General features: G+C 38.6%; 2 protein-coding genes and 1 long non-coding RNA gene across 3 annotated transcripts in view; 1 reads left to right on the forward strand and 2 right to left on the reverse strand.

The window, feature by feature from the left end:
* LOC146478984 (uncharacterized) overlaps positions 1–3,895 on the reverse strand; it is a 5,894-nt gene extending 1,999 nt beyond the window's left edge. The window contains exons 1-4 of the mRNA XM_085111202.1: positions 3,202–3,895; positions 2,408–2,709; positions 1,294–2,319; positions 1–697 (exon numbers count right to left, since the gene is read on the reverse strand). The exon at positions 1–697 is cut by the window's left edge and continues 303 nt beyond it. Of these exons, the coding sequence (XP_084967328.1) occupies positions 1–697; positions 1,294–2,319; positions 2,408–2,709; positions 3,202–3,592 (2,416 nt within the window). The 5' untranslated portion in view covers positions 3,593–3,895. The remainder of the gene's footprint in view (positions 698–1,293; positions 2,320–2,407; positions 2,710–3,201) is intronic.
* LOC146478983 (TNF receptor-associated factor 2-like) overlaps positions 1–22,500 on the reverse strand; it is a 255,231-nt gene that overhangs the window by 8,078 nt on the left and 224,653 nt on the right. Inside the window, exons 2-4 of the mRNA XM_085111231.1 lie at positions 7,144–7,309; positions 6,842–6,893; positions 6,572–6,676 (exon numbers count right to left, since the gene is read on the reverse strand). Coding sequence (XP_084967357.1) covers positions 6,572–6,676; positions 6,842–6,893; positions 7,144–7,292 — 306 coding nt within the window. The 5' untranslated portion in view covers positions 7,293–7,309. The remainder of the gene's footprint in view (positions 1–6,571; positions 6,677–6,841; positions 6,894–7,143; positions 7,310–22,500) is intronic.
* LOC146478985 (uncharacterized) overlaps positions 19,818–22,500 on the forward strand; it is a 4,315-nt gene continuing 1,632 nt past the window's right edge. The window contains exon 1 of the long non-coding RNA XR_014864969.1: positions 19,818–20,411. This is a non-coding gene — a long non-coding RNA (uncharacterized LOC146478985). The remainder of the gene's footprint in view (positions 20,412–22,500) is intronic.

Raw genomic sequence — 22,500 nt, forward strand, 5'->3', positions numbered from 1 at the left:
GTGGGTCGCTAAAATCAACTCTTCTTACATTTATTCCGGTCGTTTTCTGCATTAGATGGCAGGCTGCTAGCATTGTTGCGCTCTTATAACAACCTGCATTGTCTTGACGGAAATATGCTGTTGTTATTTCCGCGTGTTCGTTTTTGAGATTACGGAGAGTATGCTCCATAATAGCTACAACGACGTTGCTGTCCTGTGAACAGTTCTTCGCAATGTGAACAAAAGCTTGATGTTCAAGCTTTCCGTCCGTGTTTCTCCTGACTGCGACGCTAATGTGCCAAGATATGCCTCTTTTCCCAAACCAATCTGTTTGGGTCTCTCGGTACTTTTGTGGCAAAAACTTCATAGCCCAGTCTTGGGTTATCAGAACTTCATTTAAACTTAATTCTTGTAGCACTTCGATTCGGCATCTATCCTGTTGAAGAACACGAAGCTGGTGAGCTTTCCAATTGTGGATGGCTTGTATGGCCTGCTGGCAAGAATACATCATATCGTCACGCTCCTCGTCTGCCAGGTTGCCAGCCTTATCTCTCACTGAAGCCTCAATGCTCGAGAGAACCGAATTAAGCCCTTCGCAGGACGAGCAGGATAGGTCATGAGGGTGATGGCATTTGTGCTGGAAATGGTCTTCCTTAGGGTCACTTAGTGCATATATTGCACAGTGATCAGCGATGTGCGACTCTTGTGCGACGTGAACCTGTTAGTAAGGAAAAATTTTTTAAGATTCATGCAGATGGTGCGGTAATGGTAAACATTCAGTCAATCAATCAGCAAGTCAATCATCTGCAGTCAGTCAGTTAGTCAGTCAGTCAGTCAGTCAGTCAGTCAGTCAGTCAGTCGGTAACCGTCGGCCTTAGTCAAGCAAGTAAGCAAATGTAAACTAGTCAGGTAAAACATCATTCAGTCATCGATCAATCATTAATTAAACGTTACTGACTATCATAAATTACGGGTCTTAATGCATTACATTATACATTCTATTTGGCAGAATATAAAAGCTGACGCAAGGTGCGTCCTTGTTGAATCTGGTAAAGAAATTTTTTTCATTACTGAATCATATTTTGAGAACCGCATAGAAATTGTCGCTTTAGTCAGTCATAACATTAAATCTAACACCAGTCTAATGGACGAGCTTGGCTGTAAATTATCCTTTAAAATGCAAGGAAAAAGTACTCATCATTCCACTTTTCTGTTCTCTTGATATTTACGTGGAGTTTTTTAAAGACGCGAAACAAAACAAGACAACAGGCAAAAATTATTGGTAAGTTTCGTAACTTATACCACTCAGCATACCTTGTACTCTGCTTTAATGTACTGTTTTCCTGCTTTTAGTGCTTCCTGGCAGTAACTCAACCATTCCCCGTCACAGACACGTTTGTCTTTAAGCTTTGCAGCCAGAGCAGCTAAGTCATCAAACCCTTTAGCGCCATCAGCAGCGATGTAGTCCAAACCCTGCAGGGATTTGCGAACTGTTGCAGTGCACACGGATAACAGGCGCGAAATAGTAGCTGGGCTTAGGGGCTTCATGTCACATTCCTTACAAAACTGGGTATACTGCTCAACGATTCTTTGTGGGATCATTGCTCGAATCACATTCGGGGTTTCTAAAACCTGGCCGTTTTCCAAATGAAGGTATCGCTGACCAAACGGAAGGTCTTGTACCACATGGGAGCTCGTTATGAAAGTCAAGAAATGATCAAGTTGGTTTTCATTGACCCTCATTCTTGGACTTTTCTTAAGAGGGACAGGAGCACCACGTCCATACTTCAAGATGTGCAATCGAGCTTCCTTAACTCTGTAATCAGTTAGACCAGGTATAAACTTCTGGATATCACGAACGGGAACTAAGTCTGCCATTATAGCCAGGACCTGCCTGCGGGTGTCCCAACCTGTGGCATGTTGGTATGTTTCAGCCAGTGCCTCTAGATACTTTCTATCAACGCTTTCGTCTATTGCAAGGGCTGTTTCAACACTGCGCGACGATTTCACTGCCGTCCACAAATGTCCAGCATCTCCGGGTGTGATTACCTCTAACGCAGCTACAATTGCAGTTGTTGCTCTGGCAACATAAACATTTCTTCTTTGTTTACTCAAATTTTCCCACCGCTTTTTTGGCTGGCCAAGTACCTTCTCTTCTTCACCACAAGCAGTTAAAAACTGGTTGAGTTTTTCAGTACGGAGACCTTGCAGATCACTACAGAAGTCATCAGACGCCTCGCTGCTACTGCTGCCCACATATGAAAAATGAACACTTTTATCGTCATCGACAGCCAATTTCTCAAACGCATCCACCAGATCACTGCCTGTACATCCTCCATCCTGTAAGAAAAGGGCAACAAAAAATTATTTTAATAGAAAAATTTACAAACCGTATCATAAGAGGGAATAGTAAAAACACTGCACAAACCTCACTACTGCTCGAAGAGCCATGCTTAGGAAGAGTCACAACTTCCTTTTGCAGAGTGGAAGCACTGATCTCGGAGCTAATTGACGGAGATGTTTCGCTGACAAGTGATGGAAGTGCCAGATTTTCCTTTAACCGAGCGGTGGCACAAATGTCCAGGTTAGAAGAAATAGGACTAATGAGATGTGGAAGCACCAACTCTTCTTTTTCCTTTCGTCCAGAGTCGCATGGTAAGGGCCCGGATGATCCTGATATACTTGATTTGAGCTCAGTTTTAAGCTTTCCTCTACACTGTTTACATATTGCTGAAATTTAATTGAATAACAGTTACTAATTTTACATATTGGATAGCAGAAGCGAAGGGTTTATAAATGGAGGTAACTTGATCAGCAGATGAGAAATCGCTATTCAGTTATTGATTAATTCATCTTGTATGCTATATATGTAACGTGTCATGATCAGTTAATTTCACTATTTGAACCTAAAATAAAATGCCAGCGTAACTGGTTAAGTATTCCCCTCTGAGTACTAAACTTTTATACCTCCCTCGGTGCTGATTAGAAAGGCTAGAAAATTGATAGCATTGTTTCTCGTAATTGGCGTCGTTGACTTGTGTGTGTGCAGCTGTAAGGGATGTTAATTGCTGTCTTCAAAAATTCTTTGAGCAAAGAGAAACATCGAGACGAAAATTTAATAAGAGGACAAGAGAAAAGAAAGGGATTCAAAAAGCTTTTTTGGCAGCCGTGCTGCAACTGTTCAGTTGCTATTAAGTTAATGGAGGATCAAAACCAACTTACGCGTGCCAACATGTACTAGCTGGTTGGTTAGCTGGAAAATTCCTTTCGACTGAAGACTTGTCAACCCACGATCGCCCTTTACTTTCTTGGACTTGTGTGGCGCCCAATCTACAGGGGTTGAACACTTTTTCTTGTTGCAACGCCAACGGATACCATATAATTCTCTGTGCTGAGGACAAATGCTGATTTTTAGGTTGTCTTCAGTTGCATCAAAGAGACCTGAAGACGTAACGATAATGATGATGATGATGATGATGATGATGATGACTATCAATGATGATAATAAGGGAAGAACTCCCTTTTCCCCCTTTAAAGTTGGACAATCAGTCTCACTCAGTATCGTTGCATCACAATTCAACACATGTAACCCTACGTTATAGCGATCATGCATTCGAAAATGTTGCCAGCGCAATAATATCCAAAAAGTGAAATTTTTGGTTTATACTTTGATTAAAATATTATTACAGGACCTTTAATAATGCACACGTGTACGTCCCCAGCTTCAATATCCATTTAATACACTATCACTTAATAAAAAAAATTAAATGAATGCATTAGTACAAATTGTATACACTGTATGGGCGTCAATGAAATTTGCACTTTCCCACGGTCTCCTGGCACGTGATTAATATATGCCGCAGACCAAATTTCATAAGGAAGAAGATTTAATAAGGAAGAATTTATGAGATTCAAATACGTGTTTTTCAAAAGCATTAGTTTAGAGAGTACGATCTAATGGGACAGTTTGCTTCTTACAAGTTACACGCTTTTCACTCCGCAAATGCTTCTATTTTTAGCGTCTTCGTGTGAAAAAGTGTAATGAAGTGTAATTGCAGGTGATAACTTGTGATCCGAAATGGCATGGAAACCAGGTTGTAAATTTCGTGGGGGAGTTCAAAATAGATGTATTCGCTTCAAGGAATGAATACTTATGATTTGTACTTTGGTGTTTCTTAAGAAAAAACTACTAAAATAAATATCAAAATAGTCATACCATACCTGCCCTTGCTAGGAGCAATTGTGCCTCGGTTTTTAAAGTGGCGTCCCAAACGTGCAGTGCTTTTAAATGGACGCTCACGTCCCCTCGGCAGTCACTCAGTAGGACACACTGCACATTTTTATCGTTTTGGGTACTGGATCCGCAGGTACCTCCAACATACGACGAGTAGCCACAGGTGGCCATGACCAGGAATTCTCCACGGACCAATTAAAAGTGCGGCTACTAAGCCATTCGCTTTACGCGTGTCACGAAAAGAATTTACATATTAAAACTGGAAACAATACGTTTTGATTGACACATGATATTTCTATGGTTCTCTTTTGCGACCCAAACGACTTAAAATATTAAACACGAAATAAAATGAAAAGTAGCCACACCTATGAAATTTAATTTGATGTAGTCATTATATAAATCTACTTAACGATCGGCTTCGCGTTTCCGCAGGGCAATTGGATCACAGTGAGAGAGGGAAAACAAAACATGAAACTAATTGTCGACGAAAAGGCTAGAAGTCCATTTTTGCCCCTAGATCTACCGCAAAATATTTGAACTCGAGACCATGACTTTACAGAGGGTACTTCCTACTACGCCAGAAACCAGAAAAAATATAACCTACACAAATTTCTCAACGTTCCTCGAAGTCACTAGTCATGCTCCATTATTCCGAGACAGGTGTTTAATTTATAGCCCCGAACAGGCGAAGAATGGCTAACGCTTTCGCAGCATCTTACAAGCTAAGGTCCGTGACATCTTTATTTCTTCCCCACCTTTACCCCACCCCCACCCCAACGGATGTGCGCCCGTTTCTGTAACGCAATCTCATTGTTTAATCACGGCGGAAGGTCAACGGAACATAAACGATTTCTTGACGACAATCTCCAGTTAAAAGCAAGATTTAAATGGTTGCTGAAAGAAGTTTTGGTCATTAAGGATAACAAAGAATTATTTGGCACCTTGCACACGGCAGCTTATGGGGCGGAAGGCAATTTTTCGGCCGATGATTGCCCTGACGGACTTTGAAGAATTCAACTCAGTTTTAACGGCTGCGGTGTATTACGGAGATTTCGCACAACAAATCATCGAAAATGCGGCTGTATCCGACTGAAACTATAAATTAATATATTTTGAAATATCCAGTTCTCGATATTTCACGAGGTAAGTGGAATTTATCGTTATTTTCTTAGTAAATCGTTATTGTCATGTTGTTATGCTAATTACGAAGGCGGTGTTTGTTGACAAAAGTGCAGTTAAAACTTCTTCTTCTATAATTTTCTCTTTTTAACTGCCCAAAAATTTTATTGCATATTCTTACAGACGAGACATTACTCTTTAACCGGGATGCTGTTTTAGGATGCCAACTAATGTATCTTTAGCGATATTTTCCTTTAAACTCGGCCATTTTTTTGGCACTTAAAGAGTAGTTCAATGGGGAAGAAATTAAAAAATTTGTAAAAAAATCAGAATTCGATCAAATTCCAAAAAAAGCTTCTCAACACAACAACAAACATTTGCTTGTCTCGAATAATGAGATTTTGTTCGGATTTGTAACGCTTTCTTTGTAAGGCAAATTCTCAAAAGTGTGGCCCAAAATGGCCGCTGAAAGCCCTCTCAGAGCGGTAAAACCAAGATGGTCGCACTACAGCTAAAATACGAATCGAACTGAGCTGAAAGTTATATTTATGTGAATCACTTATATAGACCATTCTTCTGAGAAAGTTTGAGGGATTTCGTTTTTTCTCGTCCAAACGACGATAGTCGATATTTACAGAGGACGGCTCTTAAATTCGTTTGTTCGTATAGATGAACTAGGCAATACTAAGAGTGTGTTGTGAAGTTCAGCCCTCGACGGGCGCTCCACTGCAACAGTTCATTTCAGTGGATATCTGTTTGGAAGGTTTTAATCGCCTCAGAAATTTGGATGAAGTTGTAAAGAAATCCACAGTTTTCTTCGACAAGATGTCACACTGAAAGAATAACTCCTTTCGTTTTCGAACGAACAAATGTTTCGTTAAAAACGCTTAAAAAAGATCAGGTAGCATTTTCGTAAAGCCAACAATAGGTAGTAAAACCGGGGAATGAATGAGATTCCGTCCCCCGGCTAGAGTAGCTGAAGCATCCCAAGAGATCAAAAGGTTTAAGCTTACACGAAGGTCTTCAAAAGGGCACAAACCGAACTGGAACACAAATGAGACAACATTTTGTATCAGTTAATCAAATTATATCGTTGGGTGCAGGCCCTATTGTGAAAGTAGGCTTTCTTTCAGTATCTATAAATCAAGGCGTGTCATCAAGGTGTTTCAGCAAAAGCAAAATATAGAATTCATTGGAATATGTAAGACAAACAAGTTCTAGCGCTGTTTATTTTCTTACCTCAAAATGCCTCAGTTCCCCTTTCCAGTCGCAGCCGTCGATGTGGTTTGTACACTGGACTGGTAACGACAGAATCTCGCGTCGAGCAAAATTGTCTTCAAATATCTAACAATGGGGAATGAATTTTTACAGCTCGGTTAATCAATGTGCATTTAGTAGAAAAATACGTAAATAAATCAATAGTTTGAAAGTTTATCGCGTAGTCTCAGTCAAATGTAATCATTTTGGTTGTTAGCCGAAGTGAATTTAAAGTATATTGATCTGAGTTACCTCTTCCCGTTTGATTTCTTCATTTTCCATCAAACACCGACAAGGAGGTGACCTATATTAAAAAAAATAATAGTAATGTGGATGAAAAGTAAGAATGTGTTATGAAAACAATTTATTTGTGAAATGATCTCTCTTCTCCCCATAACTAAATTGAGCGATCCCAAGTCAAGACGACGAGTCACACGTTCCTCGTTTTATCCTTTAGGCAAAATGATTTTAGAAGAATTGTCAAATAGAATGACCCACATGCAGATTCAACAATCAGCTAAAAGCAGTTGCTTTTGCTAAAGGGTTAAATTTACCTGAGTAACTCCTCTACACAGGACCTGCAGTATCGATGTCCGCAGCTAGTCTGCATTGGTTCTTTCAATACTTTGCTGCAGGACGGGCATAGATATTTAGGATCCAAAGAGTTGTCTTCCGCTCTGATAACACAAGTATAACCAGGCATAGTGGATCCTCAGTTGACTGGAATACAAAAAGTGTCAAATTTAATATTATAATTTCTGATAAAGTAGGTCAGCTGCAGCGTGTGGTGTTGTTCTTTGTGAGGAAAAGAAGGATTCGTGTAATGATGATATGCTAACGTATAAAACTTGATGGAAATATATATTTGCATTTTAGATACAGTTGTCGAAAGAAATTATTTTAGGTCTGTGCATAAGTGGTATTCTCCCCACTAGGCCATCAGCATGGAAGCGAGGAATCGGCCGGAGCCTGTTTAAGTCACCAGTTTTTCAAAAGGGCGCCTGTCACTGACTATTTGGACAAATGATTATTGTTATTTTCTATTTATTTGTATTCAGGGTTTAACATTGTCTTGCTGTTACATTGACGTTCATCAGTCAAGCTAGAACCCGTGTTCAGGCCAAGATGCAGTGATTTCAGGATGGGAATGGCCATAGTTTCTTTAATTCATGTTTCTTTTGTTTTGGAAAAATGGTTGGTCAAAGTAGGCAAGAACTTGTGTGTGTAATTTTAGCAAATCGGCATATACGTATGCTTAAACAGCCGCTTCCTTATTTTACTTCCGTGATCAGTGATTCTCAATTAAAGGAAGGGTGAGGGTAGGGGTAAGGGGGGGGGGGGGGGGGCTGAAGCCAGTAGATCGTTAGCAATGTGTTCGTGTGTACGAAATAACACTACGGAGAAGGTTTGAGTTGCGAAATGTGTATGGGCAAGTGACACAATTGGTCTACGGGTCTGCATGAAAGCCCATTATATTTTCTGCCCAACCCCACGGCCACTTGCTTTTTAAGTGAAGCGAAGAATAAATTTGTGTTTCGATCTAAATTTCGCGAGCATTAACCTATCAAAGTGTATTGTGGAGGGTGTTCAGTTAACAAAGACACACTGGGCTGTTTATTTTTCTTGTAGTGCTGTCAAGCCCATTCGTCGAGTGCTGCTTGTTTTGATGCAGGTTCGATTCAATTATTAATAATGTACAAACCGGCGGACAGCTCTTCATTATAGACGGGCTTAGTGATGTTTAAAAACAGCGGACCGATTTCTTTTGAAGCGAAGCATCGCGCCGCTTGAAAATTATTTAAAACAATTCCATGAGATTGTTTGCCGGTTCAAAATTTGCGATGGCCTGACGTGACAGTTGACTTACAGTGATCCAGGTCACGCGTGAACAGTAATTCCAAGAATGAAATGAACATTCGAATTTCTCTTTGTAATGCCCGACGTGTGAATGAAATGTTGGACATCTCTCTGGAAGTCGTTCCGAAAAAGACGCATTAACTGAAAAAAAGATTCAAAATACTTGGGAAACAATTGTTATTCTTGAAATATTCAATTTTGCAATGTAAAGAAAAATTCATAGCTTTATACTGTCAATAAGATAGGGAAATTTATACGGGAACTCTGAAATCTCGTTGGCGATTTTGAAAACTGACATGTAAATTTCAAAACTCCGTTCAAATTTCAAAAATATCGTTCACGCGTGACCTGGGTTGACTGTAATTCATTCAAGCAGATAACTATTGCATTTGCAATTTTAATAAGACGGCGGGCGCGCTATGCACTGAGAGCAATGGATTTTCGACGGTATCTGCTGTATTTAAGTTTCTGCCAATTGTAAGCTGGTTGTAAATAAGAAACAAAAACTTATACTTCCCGCCATCAATTATTTTTATGCAGCCGGAGCAATGAGCTCGAGTAGACTGAGGAAAAGTATACTCAGACCGTTAGAACTCAGTGCAACCGTCGTAAACCTGAATAAATAAACGTAAATGTTGAAACCGGGCTTTGCCTAAATGATTTTTACCTGAAGTCTACTAAGAAGAAACGTGTCCTACTACCCAGCTTTCAAAACAACTTAACAGCCAATTTTTCCGTTAAATGATTTTCCCGCGCGCGCAATTTTGAAAATTCATGTGTATCACTTATATATACGCTTAATCTGGACTGTGGAATCAAGTTTAAAGTATCGCCAGGTCTTGTAGAATTTCGTCTTCCATGCTGTTATCATTAACTGCCTATGCAAGTAACCGGAGAAAACTATTCGAATTTGCGCCTTACAACGAGGGTACGGCCGAATTCTACGGATGCTCCACAAGTCTGGTGGTAGCAGACGAGTCTACACCAACGCAAAAATGCAACAGATCGTATTAAATCGATCGATTTACGTTTGGGAAAGCTAAGTAAAAGAAAAATAAAATTTTACTTACCAAAATTGTACACGCCGAACAGTCTTACCGAGTCCCTGTACAAGCTTAAGCGACTGACGATTTCTGACCTGAGCATAAGACTGGACTGATACGTGCATCGCTGTTCTCTATTTATAGTAACAGTGCATCCGGTTAGTTAGGTTTTTTCCCTTCATTGGGGAACCCCCATTCACGATCTAAATTTGCTTAATGTTTCATTCCTGTGGTGGGAAATTTCACGGTTTTGCGAAGAATCTGGGATCGCTATTGACAATAATTCTCAAAGTCCTTTCAGTCAGTCTTCATTTTTTATAATGTTGCTCGTACCGACAACAACGGCCTGTGCTCGCAGGCATTTGTTTTTGCCTTTGCGACGAAAGGCGAAACCGCAAGTTACGATGAGGCCGGGCAAGCGAAACTTACCAAGCGGCTAGTCTCCAGCTTCTCCATGGCTGTCGAAGAATTCTGTAATACTACTTAAATTATAATTTTATTCTAGAAAATAGTTTCGTTAACACTATTTCATTCTAATGATCTATGGTAATCTATGTAGCCGATTAGTGAGGTGGGATGTGGGGAATCCGTTTCTATTTTCCTTTATAAAAGGTCAAGCGCCGCCGTGACGTAATATATCCGGGGAAAAATCCCAAAGTGTTTTGTTAAGTTTTCGTTTCGCTTGGGTAACTGACCATAAAAAAGAAAATATATCACTTTCAAATACTAACATTTTTATAAATTCGCCGTCAAATAAGAGTTTCTCATGTTATATCAGTATCAATACATTTTCCTTATTGCTGAAAGAAAGGACTTGAAAAGTCAGCAAAATGATTATACTCCGTGATAAGCTCCTAGACCGGGTTTCCCTTTTAGACCGTGTTTTCTCTCGCCAGCTAATTTCTTAATTTTCATACTGTAATTATATAAGTTACCTTGAGATAGGTGTTTCCACCCAAAGGAAACCGCTTATTCTGCATTTCAATCATTTTCCGTTTCGAACTGACCGTCACCAGGCTAGGTTTCAGTTTTTAAGAATTCATATCTGTGAATAAACACCGATGTCAAAGATATTATATGAACTATTACTAACAGTTACATTCAGTTTCGAGGTCAGTACATGCAAGTGTAAGGATTGGATCAGGATTGTACTCATTATCCAGTTTTCTCGATGGACTGAATATAGTCCATCGACTTAGCTCCGGAAGAGTTGTTTTAAAATGTATCTCCACTCTCCATCTCTATTATCTTCTCAAGTCTCTTCACCTTCTGTTAATCTTCAATGTACGTATCTAACAAGAGACTATGAGGTAAGAGAGCGAATCCCTGTGCCCCATGATAATTATTTTCAATCTTTTTTTAGTTCGCGCAATGCGATTTTGGAAAATTATAATCCGCCATTGAGTTTAAAAGTAAATGACGTCACTCTAACTGACCAATAAGATGTCGACATTAAAATAGCAACGCAAACAAAGATAGATTGAAAAAAATTTTCATAGGAAGAGGGCCATGTATGGGGGATTCGCTCTCCTACCTTATAGTCTCTTGTATCTAACTAACAAACTAAACTGGCGTTGTCATATCTTTCGGCTCGATTTCCGCCGCTCCCTCGCGTCCACTAGGGCTACCCCCGGTTTTGACGATTTGTATTGAATATAAATATTGTGTATACGACTGTTTAAGATATTATTCATAGAAATAGTCAACACATTGTTTTGTAAATCTGACAATGAAATCTTTGACAATCATACAATACTGTGACCTTTCATGGGAAAACGAACGGCTGCCGACGGGTCACCAAACGTTTGTAACGGGTTCCACTGAACGTTCGAACGGGTAATTGAGTATTCCGAACCGTTCGAGCGGCTCAGGCAAAATTCCGAACGGGTAACCAAAACCGTTCGAACGGCTCGTAAAAAAATTCGAACGGGTGACCAAAACGTTTGAACTACTCATAAAAAAGCTAAACGTTGAAACGGCTCATGAAAATCTCAAATGGTGACCTAAACGTTCGAACGTCTCGGGTAGTCAATGATTCAAGTAAGCCAAACGACTTGATATTATCATTCGTTTGGTTCACTTCGAACGAATTCCGCGGCGTGAACCGCCAAACGGCTCACTTAAATTAATTTTAAACGGATAGCTATAAAATCGTTGAAACTAGTGCTATTTCTGCTTTATTTTACTGCTGAAATTCATAGAAAGTAGATTTCCAAAAGGCAAAGAGCATTCGCTGACGGGTTTAGTAAAGATTATAACTTGAAGGAAATCAAAACTCGTAAATCAATGCATTAAGTGAATTAGTGCATACTTATTTGGTATTTGCCTTGATGTGCTCAGTTCTCGCTATTTTACACAGGATTATTTCTGCTTCGAAAGTAACTTATAAGGCGTGAAAGGCCGGGGAGTCCCCGTTCAATTGTTTCCTTTGTGGCTATGTAAAGATTTTTGTTATAAAGGTAATTAAAATTGAATGATTACTGGAAATCACAGGGGCAATCAACGGCTAATTTCGGTGGATATCTGTTCGGAAGGCCTTTATATTAAATCGCCACAGAAATTTGGATTTAGTAGAAAATAAAATCTACAGTTTTCTTTGGTAAAATGTCAGCTCAGATGTGCATTTACTGAAAAGGCCACGAAACTATTTTGAAACACAGGAGGCAACATATTTTTGTTTAATGTTCCGCGTTGGGTGCACCTCCGTCAAACTATTCTAAATTTTTCTATTTTTAAAAGTTTCCGGAACACAGCCCATGAGAAGTGCTACCTTGGCAGTCCTTCCTTAAAAGAAAAAAAAACTCCCTGTGAAAGATTCCCTTGAACGAATATAAGCCCTGAACCTATATTCCGAATTTTGATGGTTATTATTAGTGCTCTAACTGATGGATTCTCTCTTAATTCACAGTTATTCCTTCATTCCGTTTCAAAGGCTGAAGTAAACCAGAACTATCGTTTATGCATTCATTTATGATCATTGTTTATTATATTTTCTTAACAAATAACCCTACAGCCAGAGTCCGAGGCAGAAGTCATCTCGCGGTGCCATAATTATAACGCACTGTTTGATGCGCTTGAAACACGAGTGAATGGTATATATAGGCCCTGGAAAAATTCTGCTCGTAAATTGGTGTGTTTTGCCTGTCAGCAATGCTCGTAAAAATTGCGCATTCTGCTCAAAATTCTGCTCGAGCGACGAAATTCTGCAGATATCTGCTCTGGCAAACCGGCGCGTTATCAACCGGCTATTCGGTTGGTTGGTCTTGCATGTACTGGTTTCGGATTCAAGTTTGTCAGGATTAATATTTGAGTAAAATCGATATTACCATGACGACGATAAAAAATACGAAATCAGTAACTCATTATTTTTGTGGATCGGATTTGATTTGGAAAAACTATGACCAAAACCTTGAACTATGATTATGGAAAACAAAATATACAAAAATAGAAAAAATCTTGAGTTCAAACCATAGCCGGTTTCAGTATGGTAAACAAAAATAGATCGAACAAGTTTGTTTTATTTTATTTAAATCAATACAGGAGAATCCAGTTTAGCATAGCTTAACTCTTTCAAAAGATGACTTGAAAATATTGCCAAAATGTGCCCTGAAGTTACTGTTTGACGGTTCCGAGACACTATTTATTTATTTATTCATTTATCTATTTATTTATTTATTTATTTATTTATTTATTTATTTATTATTTTTATTTATTTATTTTCCCTTTCGCAAGCATGAAACAGAGTTTAAATTAATCTGTGACATTACTTCCCTAAGAATTTTCTTGCAATTTTCAAATTTGCGCTTTTATGCAAAAATCTCAGGAACGACTCAGTAGATTTTGTTAAGATCTTCACCACGCACGCTTGATGATGTGAACAATTTAATTTATGCAGATGTTTTATTAAAATTGATGTCACGGAACGCCCTTAAATTGAACGATGAAGACGCGCGAGGATGAGTAAAACAACTGTAAAGGGTTTGCGTTACAAATTTGACGAACTACATTTAAATTAATGTGTACGACATTCTTTCGTAATTTTTACATTGCATTGGATACCCAATAGAAGAATAGCACGAAAATATATCAATCTTGGCGGAATATCGTGTACATTGATTTCAATATACTGTACCAAAACTTGTCAATAGCGAGTTTGTAACGTAAACATTTCCGCGGTTAATGCCGGTCCTCGTCGATCATCGTTAAATTTACAAAGATGTTCCGCGAAATCGACTTCATTGAACTTTGGAATAAAGTTGTTGACGTCATGAAAAATACGTGATGAAGATCTTCCAAAACTTGATCAAACCTTTTCTGTTTTTTTATTGTTGTTGTTGTTGTTGTTATTGTTTTTTGTTTTTTCTCTGAGCGCATAAATTCAAAAATTACAAGGAAATTTAATGGGAACGATCCCAAAGAAAAAACTTGTTCTCAGGATCGCAAGAGACAAAATCAATAAAACTCTGGTGGTTTAATACAATGACTCCATGGCACATATTGACAATATTTTCAAGTCACTTTATCAAGAAGTGTATATATATTTTACGGTTCATTCACTATTAACACACAGAACTCAGTTCGGAAATGCTTCAGTAATTTTTAATCATGACTGATCAAATCACTGGCAGAATTTTTTTTTTTCTTGTCCATTTGGCTTGTTATCAGTACCATAGTTTAGTTTAGTTTCAGTTATTGGTGACTTTTCTAATTGAAATCTTTTCTAAATGTTTTGTAAATTACTCTGTAAGTTACTTATTTTTTCCGTATTATACTCTGCTCAAATTCTTCTTGAAAAATTCTATATTCTCCCTGCAGAAGTGAATTATGCTCGAACGGCATCATGTGGGCTGGCTAATAGTTATGGGAATGACTGACGAAGCTGGCTAGCAATCTACTGCAAAGCCATGGTGATAAGCAAATATACTGAGACAAGAGAGGGTGAACTGATGCGATGCTGACAAGTAAAAATACCAAAATTATCTCATGCCGGTTTCACTCATTCCGGTTGCTGAACCGACATGAATGACTCAGACCAGTGTGAAGTCGAACCGCGGAACCATGTAAACACGAACTGATTTGAGACCGGTCTGAGATCATTGTTTTGAGCATGCACAAGAGTGTTGTTGGACCGTTCCAATATGGCGGATAACAGGAAAGATCAAACCCATTGGATTTTTAATGATGCAATGGTTGAGGATATGATTGGAGCACGGGAAAGATAGAATATGAAGGCAGAGGCCTTGACTTCGAAGAAGATCTTGTCAAGTTATATTCAGCATTGCGAGTGATTCGCAAAGAGACAAAGAAATCCGTTCTTTTTTTCTCGATTTCAGCAAGTTTCAAGTTTCAAGTTTCAGTTTATTTACAGTTGGATATAGTATTTACATTGTATATAGGAACATAGGAATAAAATTTAACAAATAAAAGGAGAAAAGAAAGAAGTTAATGGCTTTGGTAGAAGTGTAGGGTGGTCAGAGGAGCTTAGCTTTCGAGCTAACCACCGCTATATTATAAATGGAAATACTTATAATAGTGTGTGCTTGGTGTCATGGCCGAACTATGGACGATCATATGGAACTGTCACTTTTATATTAAAATATACATAGCTAAATTACCCTTGAGAGTTAAGCAGAATTCTTTTGTATTGTTTTTTGAACTGGGTGTAGCTTAGTGTTTTTATGTTAGTAAGAGTCTCTTCCCAGATTTTGGTTATAGCAAACTTAAATGTGTGTTTGCCATAATGATCTTACACGTGGTACATGAAAATTAAGATTTGAGGCATACCTGGTCAGTATGGTGTGGGTGAATATTAGACAGCTTTATGAGGTACTTTTGAAATACGTCAAGGATATTGGCTTCATTTTGTGAGATTTTGTGGGCCAGCAGAGAGATTTTAAGTCCAAGAATGTTGTCTATGTTGAATATGTCTAGTAGTCAGAAGTAGGGTGCACTGATTTCTCTATTATGGCTAAAAAATATGCAGCGTAAACATTTATTTTGTTTTGTTTGAACTTTGGTTAGTCTGCTTGGGTAGGTGTTTCCCCAACTCATAATACCGTAATTGAGGTAGGGGTAGATAAGTAAGTAATAGATCTGTTTGAGAGTATTTATAGGTAAGAAATGGCGTAATTTGAAAAGGATTCCCACATTTTTAGATATTTTGCTGTTTAATGTGGAATGTGGGGAGCCCAATTTAGATTTTTGGCTATGTAGATGCCTAGGTATTTGATGTAATTCTTCTATTCAATACTGTGTATATTAACCTTAGGCTTATTTGCTTTTTTAGGGGGAGGAGATTGTCATGTCATGTCTAAATTCCTCATTAATCGGTTTTTTTTATATATTAAGGTCCTGTAGAGAATTGGAAGAGTAGAATAGAGTGGTTTCATCAGCAAATGTTCTAATTTTTGCGTTTTCTAAGCAATTGGGGATGTCATTTACATATATCAAAAAGAAGAGTGGGCCAAGTGTAGAACCTTGAGGTACACCACATTGGATAGTAAGTGGATTTGATTTAACATTTTCAACTTCAACATGCTGTGATCTGTTTTCAAGATAGCTCAGTTTAAGCCATAGTAGAGGAACACCACGGATTCCATTTCTGTATAATTTCTGTAGTAGGATCTGATGGTTGACAGTATCAAAGGCTTTAGATAGGTCGATAGGTCAGCTGTATTCTTAGTCTTCTTATTAGCAGTGCTGCGTTGAACATTAAAAGAGATCATGAAACAGACCACAAAAGAAAAATATAAGCTTCCTGCATGTTTCATGTAAAGATTCACGCCGATCTGAAGTCTCGTATCGCGGGTCTCATGTAATCGCTTCATACTTTCAGACGAGGCTCATGTAAACTTAGCCGTACTGGTCAGATTTCAGCTTTATTGGTCAATTAATAAATAACAATAAGCTAGACATTTTTTCAATTCTTTATTGTATAAATTTCAACTCGTGTACGTGCGGTTGGGAATCCTTCTGCGATAGAGGGCCAGACTGCTAACATCTTGAATTTGCGAACGGGACTTTGAGCGCGATGCTCAACGAGTTTGCCTACAAATTCTAAAGGTCTCTGAAGAGTCTCTTGGCCGAGACGAAACGCCGCGTCAGACTAGCCACGAACATTACACAAGTGACATTTTTTCAATTCTTTATTGTATAAATTTCAACTCGTGTACGTGCGGTTGGGAATCCTTCTGCGATAGAGGGCCAGACTGCTAACATCTTGAATTTGCGAACGGGACTTTGAGCGCGATGCTCAACGAGTTTGCCTACAAATTCTAAAGGTCTCTGAAGAGTCTCTTGGCCGAGACGAAACGCCGCGTCAGACTAGCCACGAACATTACACAAGTGACATTTTTTCAATTCTTTATTGTATAAATAAGCTAGAAACGAACAAATGAGGATTAATAAATAAATATGAAGTAAAATAGAGACCAAAAGGGTAAGCGCGAACGGGATATGATAGCCATGCGAGGCACAACCCCAACCTTAAAGAAAAATCAAGTAAAAATTACAAATGAGAACACTATCCAAAAAACACGAAGATTACGAACAGTGGCACGGGCAGTCGCGGGAGAGAAACCAGGTGCAAGGCATGTCTGTGTCAAAGGTAGTAGGAAACTCCTGATTGCACAGCGCCAAAAAGCTCTCGCTAAATGGGGTAAGACTTCTGCCAACTACAAGCAACTTCGGAATAGAGTCCAGGAAGCGTGTTCTAAATGTAAGAAACGCTTTTATGAGAACAAAGTATCTGGTCTGCAGGACTCGAATCTCTCTCGATGGTGGAAGGACATTAAAGAGTTGGGTGATCTTTCATGCCCTGGTGGTTGGTCGTCTCAGCTGATTGGCGGCAAAATTCCTGATGAAGCTACACAAGCACTGAAGTTTAACGAATTTCTTGGCAGTTTGACGGCTCACTTTCGTCCCTTAGAGCCTCTCTCACCGGTATTTGGGCCGGTGCTTGCGCACCTGTATGTCTCCGAGCGTACAGTGTATAAGACCCTACGTGCCTTGAAGGTAAAAAAATCCCCAGGTCCCGAGTTGATCCCGAATATTGTTTGGAAATAGTTAGCCTTTGAACTTTCTCCTGTTCTTGCTGACATATACAGCTCCTCGCTTGAACAGGGTTATGTTCCAGCACAACTGAAGCAAGCTATTGTGGTTCCCGTCCCCAAGTGTCGTCCTCCAATGTCTGTTGAAAGTGACTTAAGACCAGCGTCGCTAACTTCACCTGTAGCTAAAGTACTGGAAGGTTTCTCAGCTAAGTCCCTACTCATGTGTGTTTGGGACAAGTTGGACAGTAAGCAGTTTGCTCTTCCAGGAAGATCCACTACGAAGGCCTTGGTTTACTTACTTCACACTATTTTGGAATCGCTTGATGGTGGTGAGATGTATGTAAGAATGTTTTTCTCTGACTTCTCCAAAGGATTCGATCTCGTTGACCATAATGTTCTGCTACGCGAAATGGATAACCTAGATGTGGACCCACATTTAGTGAGGTGGATTGCTGCCTTTCTTACGAACAGGAACCAGAGGGTGAGGCTTAATAAAGAAATTAATTACGTTTCGCGCCTTTACAAACTGAAGCTCATTTCCTCTCAACACCTGTGTTTGTTGACGGTTACGAAGGCTCCGATTTTTCCTATTAAAGGGGCAGTATCATGGGAGATATCATGATTTTTGGCCAAAATTCACAAAGTTTAAACTTTGCACACTGTGTTACTTAATTTCTAAATCGATAATTTAAAGAAATATTAATAGTGATTCTGAGACGAAAGGTTGAACAAAAATATAGTACAACCAGCAATTTTTAGTGCTTTACGACGACGAAATTTGAAAACGTCTGCCAGACGTTTTCAAATTTGAACCACTCTTTATCTTGGCCAACTGCCGGCGAAAATATCCGTGAATAGTTTCTTTGCATTCTGATAGTCTTTTAATGGAATTTTGTCATTATATCTTGGCTGCTATCAACCAAATAGCGTCTTTTTGATTTTCAATGTGTTACTAAAAACAGCGTGATACTGTCCCTTTAAAACTGAGTTAAATCTACGTTTACTGAAAAAAATGTCCCGTAACAACGTAGAAAATTCTGTTTGGTATTTTGCATGTAAACATGGTAACCATGTAGCAACCAAATATTTGGTTTTAGTTATTAGCATGCTGGATCCAGTGAAACGACTCAGTGACAAAGCTAGCTAGTAAATCTAGCAACTGTCAGGGCGTGATTAACACAAGAATATTACTTAGGGTTTCCTCCTGAGCCAATCAACTAGCACAAACAGTAGAAAAAACCAATCATTTTAAGTTGGAGTTCGAGTAAGGAATATATTAATTAATATTACTTACTTTCAGAAATGACATTAAGAGATCCTTATTAGTCTAGCGATTGTTTGAAACCTGGGTTACACGACTCACCACAACTTTGGGAAAAATATTGATACCGCCATGACGCAAAACAACAACTTTATCACGGACACATGTTAAAAAATTTTCACTCGGCCGTCGCCTTTTCACGAAAAAATATCAGTGAAGAGTGCACCTTGCAAGGCGCAGGTTCGATTTATCGTTAGGTGTTATCAGTGATTTTCTTCTGACTATTTGAATTAGCAAGATACGATATCGTGACTCGCTTAACATATTAACACTTATTAAACACTACAACGTATTGTATGACAAGGTAGCCGAGTGTTGAATGTGCTGAGAGGCGTCTGCAGTGATTTTACATGTCACGGCTTCCAAATGACGAAATTGTAATTTGACTCTGGTCCGTTGGGAGGCACTTGAGCCGGAAAAAGAAAAAAACCTTGCCCGCAGACACTTACAAGTCTTACAAATCGAGGGGAAGAATATTACACAAGAATATTACTTAGACTACTTAGGTTCGCTACCGGCGCAATCTACCAGCACAAACAGTAGAAAAGGCTCAATGATTTTAACTTGGAGTTAGAGTAAGGAAGATAATCAATATTACTTACTTTCAGAAATGAGATTGAGAGACTCTTAAAGCTTAACGATTGTTTGAAACCTGCAGCTTTCGGAAAATGTTGATACCGCTATGACGTAAACAAGAACTTGATAGACACATGTTAAAAATGTTCACTCGGCCGTTGCCTTTCCACAAACATATTAAACGTGTGCACCTTGTAAGGCGCAGGTTTCGTTTATCTTAAGTTGTTATCAGCAATTTTCTTCAGCCTATTTGAATTAGCAAGATATGATATCGTGACTCGCTTAACACATAAACACTTATAAACACTTCAAGCACTTCAGATGAATGTATTGTATGACAAGGCTACCGAGTGCTGAATGCGCTGAGAGCCGTCTGTAGTAATAACGAAACCGGAACTGAGTTACTTGAACCAGCCGAAAAACAACTTTGAATTATCCAAAAAGCTTTCTAAGCGAGGGAAAAGAAAAATCACAATTCTGGTCAAGCTTCAGATATTTAGGACACTGAAAAATATCTGCAGGTTATGTTCTTAATACAAAGAAATATTGATCTCATGACGTCAAACATTAGACTTTGATGAATGATCCCATTGTTCACTTGTCTTCAGTACTTGAATTAAACAAGCCGCGGAGAAAGAGAACTCGAGATCGATTATAAATACAGTCAATAAATTGTGACTGACCGAACAGGCAAGATAGACATCACCTGACAAAAGACTTACTGAGTAAAGTGCGAATTCTTTGCCAAGTGGCTAAATAGGTGCGATTCAAGAGGAAACTGGCCATGGAGACCGTGTGGAACATGTATATCTTCCCAGCGCTTGTTCCTTCGTTGTTGATAGCGGTGGTATTGTTGCTTGTTGCAATTTTGTACAATGTTCGTCGCACGAGAATGACACACGTTGGCAACATTGCACAGGAGAAGGAAAAGGTCGAAAAGGAGCCAGAAGAAAATGACGAGAGGTTTGCAACAGGTAAGCATGCGCAAGAATAACATAAAGTGTGTAAATCGAGTCGAGTATAATCAAAATAATGTTATCTTTATAACAGCTGTATTGTATGTAACTCAAGTAGCTGTACAGTGCGCACTGGAAAAAAAGGTTTCAGTTGGCCTTTGTTGTGCTAAAACCTGTGGTATAGATGTGCAAACGCTCTGACAGCTGAGCTGGGAGTTGTTCGATAACAACTAATTTGACGAAATTTAAATACTTGTATGCAGTGAATAAAAATATTGCACCCATTGTCACTTTACCAACTTGTACTTTCCATTGAGTTTATTAATTATAGATATTATATGTTCATGTCCACCATTTCCATGGAGACCCTATGATCCCTTAATTTTTCAGTCACCTCAAAACTATTTTAAAATTAAAATCTTTCGTCATGTTTCCCGACCGTCGAATCCCGGAGCGCGAGTCCTATAGCTTCCAAATTTGATGAATCAGCAAACAGTGCAAATTCTTTATAAGTAACGTGTACGGGTTTCAAATATTTGGGGTCAGCTAAGAATGCCGAATCGTTTGGTATTTGTTTGACGTTGGTTTAAACCGAGTTCAGTCCTCAGTTGATATGGACGCTTAGCTCTGATCAGGCACCGAAGCATGCAAGCTGTAAATTGCATTGGTGTTTGCTCGTTACTCTGTTAACCATTATGAATTATGTGTACTTTTATTTAAGATCACTTTCGATTTACAGACTACAGTCGAGGGCAAGGTTTCTTATTTTATTTTCTTTTTTCTTTTTTTTCGCCATTTCGAATCGTTTGTTATTTGTTTGGCGGTGGTTTAGCCGAATTCCTCAGCTGATGTAGACGCTTGCTTGATCGAAAAACTAACCGGAAGTCCATCATAGTAAATTGGATTGCTAATTGTAGTCACGCTATTGTACCATGAACAAAGTGTACTTTAAGATCACTCTCGATTTACAGACGATAGTCAAGGGCAAGGTATTCATTTAGTTTTTTCTTTTCTTTTCTTTACGTTTCGTGACAATTTCACTCTAATGTTGCTTGCAAATTCAAATGTCAAGTGGCTTTGAGAGCATAACGTCTTGTCTACAATTTCTTGAATTTTCTCAAGCCCCGTGTGTTGACGTCATTCGGCAATGAATCTTTAAGTAGCGGAATTGTTTATCAGATTAATTATTTCAGCATCGTTTAAGCTGATTTCTTTATTGATGTCTTAGCACATTTGTATCCTATGTATTGATTTCAAAACCCAAAGCCGCTCTTAACTCAAATCAATTCAGCCGTTTGAAAGTAAAGAATCAAAGACGCCTTGCACTATAGCTAGCGAGAAAGACCGAAAGATATTTGCACAATTGCGGTTTTGTGGGAAGAGCTGAAAGGGAATAAAGTGGAGATGAGAATAATTGTCGACAACGGCTGATGACGAAAACTGAAAAAGAAGGCGGTTCTTCGAGGTTCTATCTGTTCACTTTGTTTTCGAGAGACTTTGTTTTGTTTTGTTTTGTTTTAATTTTTTTATTTATTTGCTTTTTTATGTGTTTTGTTTTTAAAAACGCAATCGACTTTGTGTCACGGCACTTAAGGAATGAATTGCGAAAACAAAACCCGATGACCCAGGCTGGGGGGCAGTTGGAACCTTGCCACTTACTGACTCTAGGGTGAAAATTGTACGATATGCAAGTAATTTTGATTCATACAGGACCTATTTCAATCTGCTATTCAGTCAAAGAGCTATCCGTTGAACTGTCATTCGTACATGTGATTACCCAGTTCAAGAGATTTTCTATTTCCCCTAGGATTGCTAATTATATAACACGCTGGATTTGCTCCAAACTCAACACGCTTAAAGAACAACATGCTCACATGTTTCACAATATGGCCGCCAACAACCCAACCCTGTGACGGTGCTTTGCGGTTGACGTTTATAATAATCACGCGGACACTATACCTTGATGAAATAATAATAATAATAATGATAATAATAATAATAATAATAATAATAATAATAATAATAAAAATAATAATAATAATAATAAATAATAATAATAATAATAATAATAATAATAATGATAAATAATAATAATAATAAATAATAA

This window comes from Pavona decussata, unplaced genomic scaffold (genome assembly GCF_977016875.1).
Source record: "Pavona decussata unplaced genomic scaffold, jaPavDecu1.1 SCAFFOLD_61, whole genome shotgun sequence".
Lineage (NCBI taxonomy): Eukaryota > Metazoa > Cnidaria > Anthozoa > Scleractinia > Agariciidae > Pavona > Pavona decussata.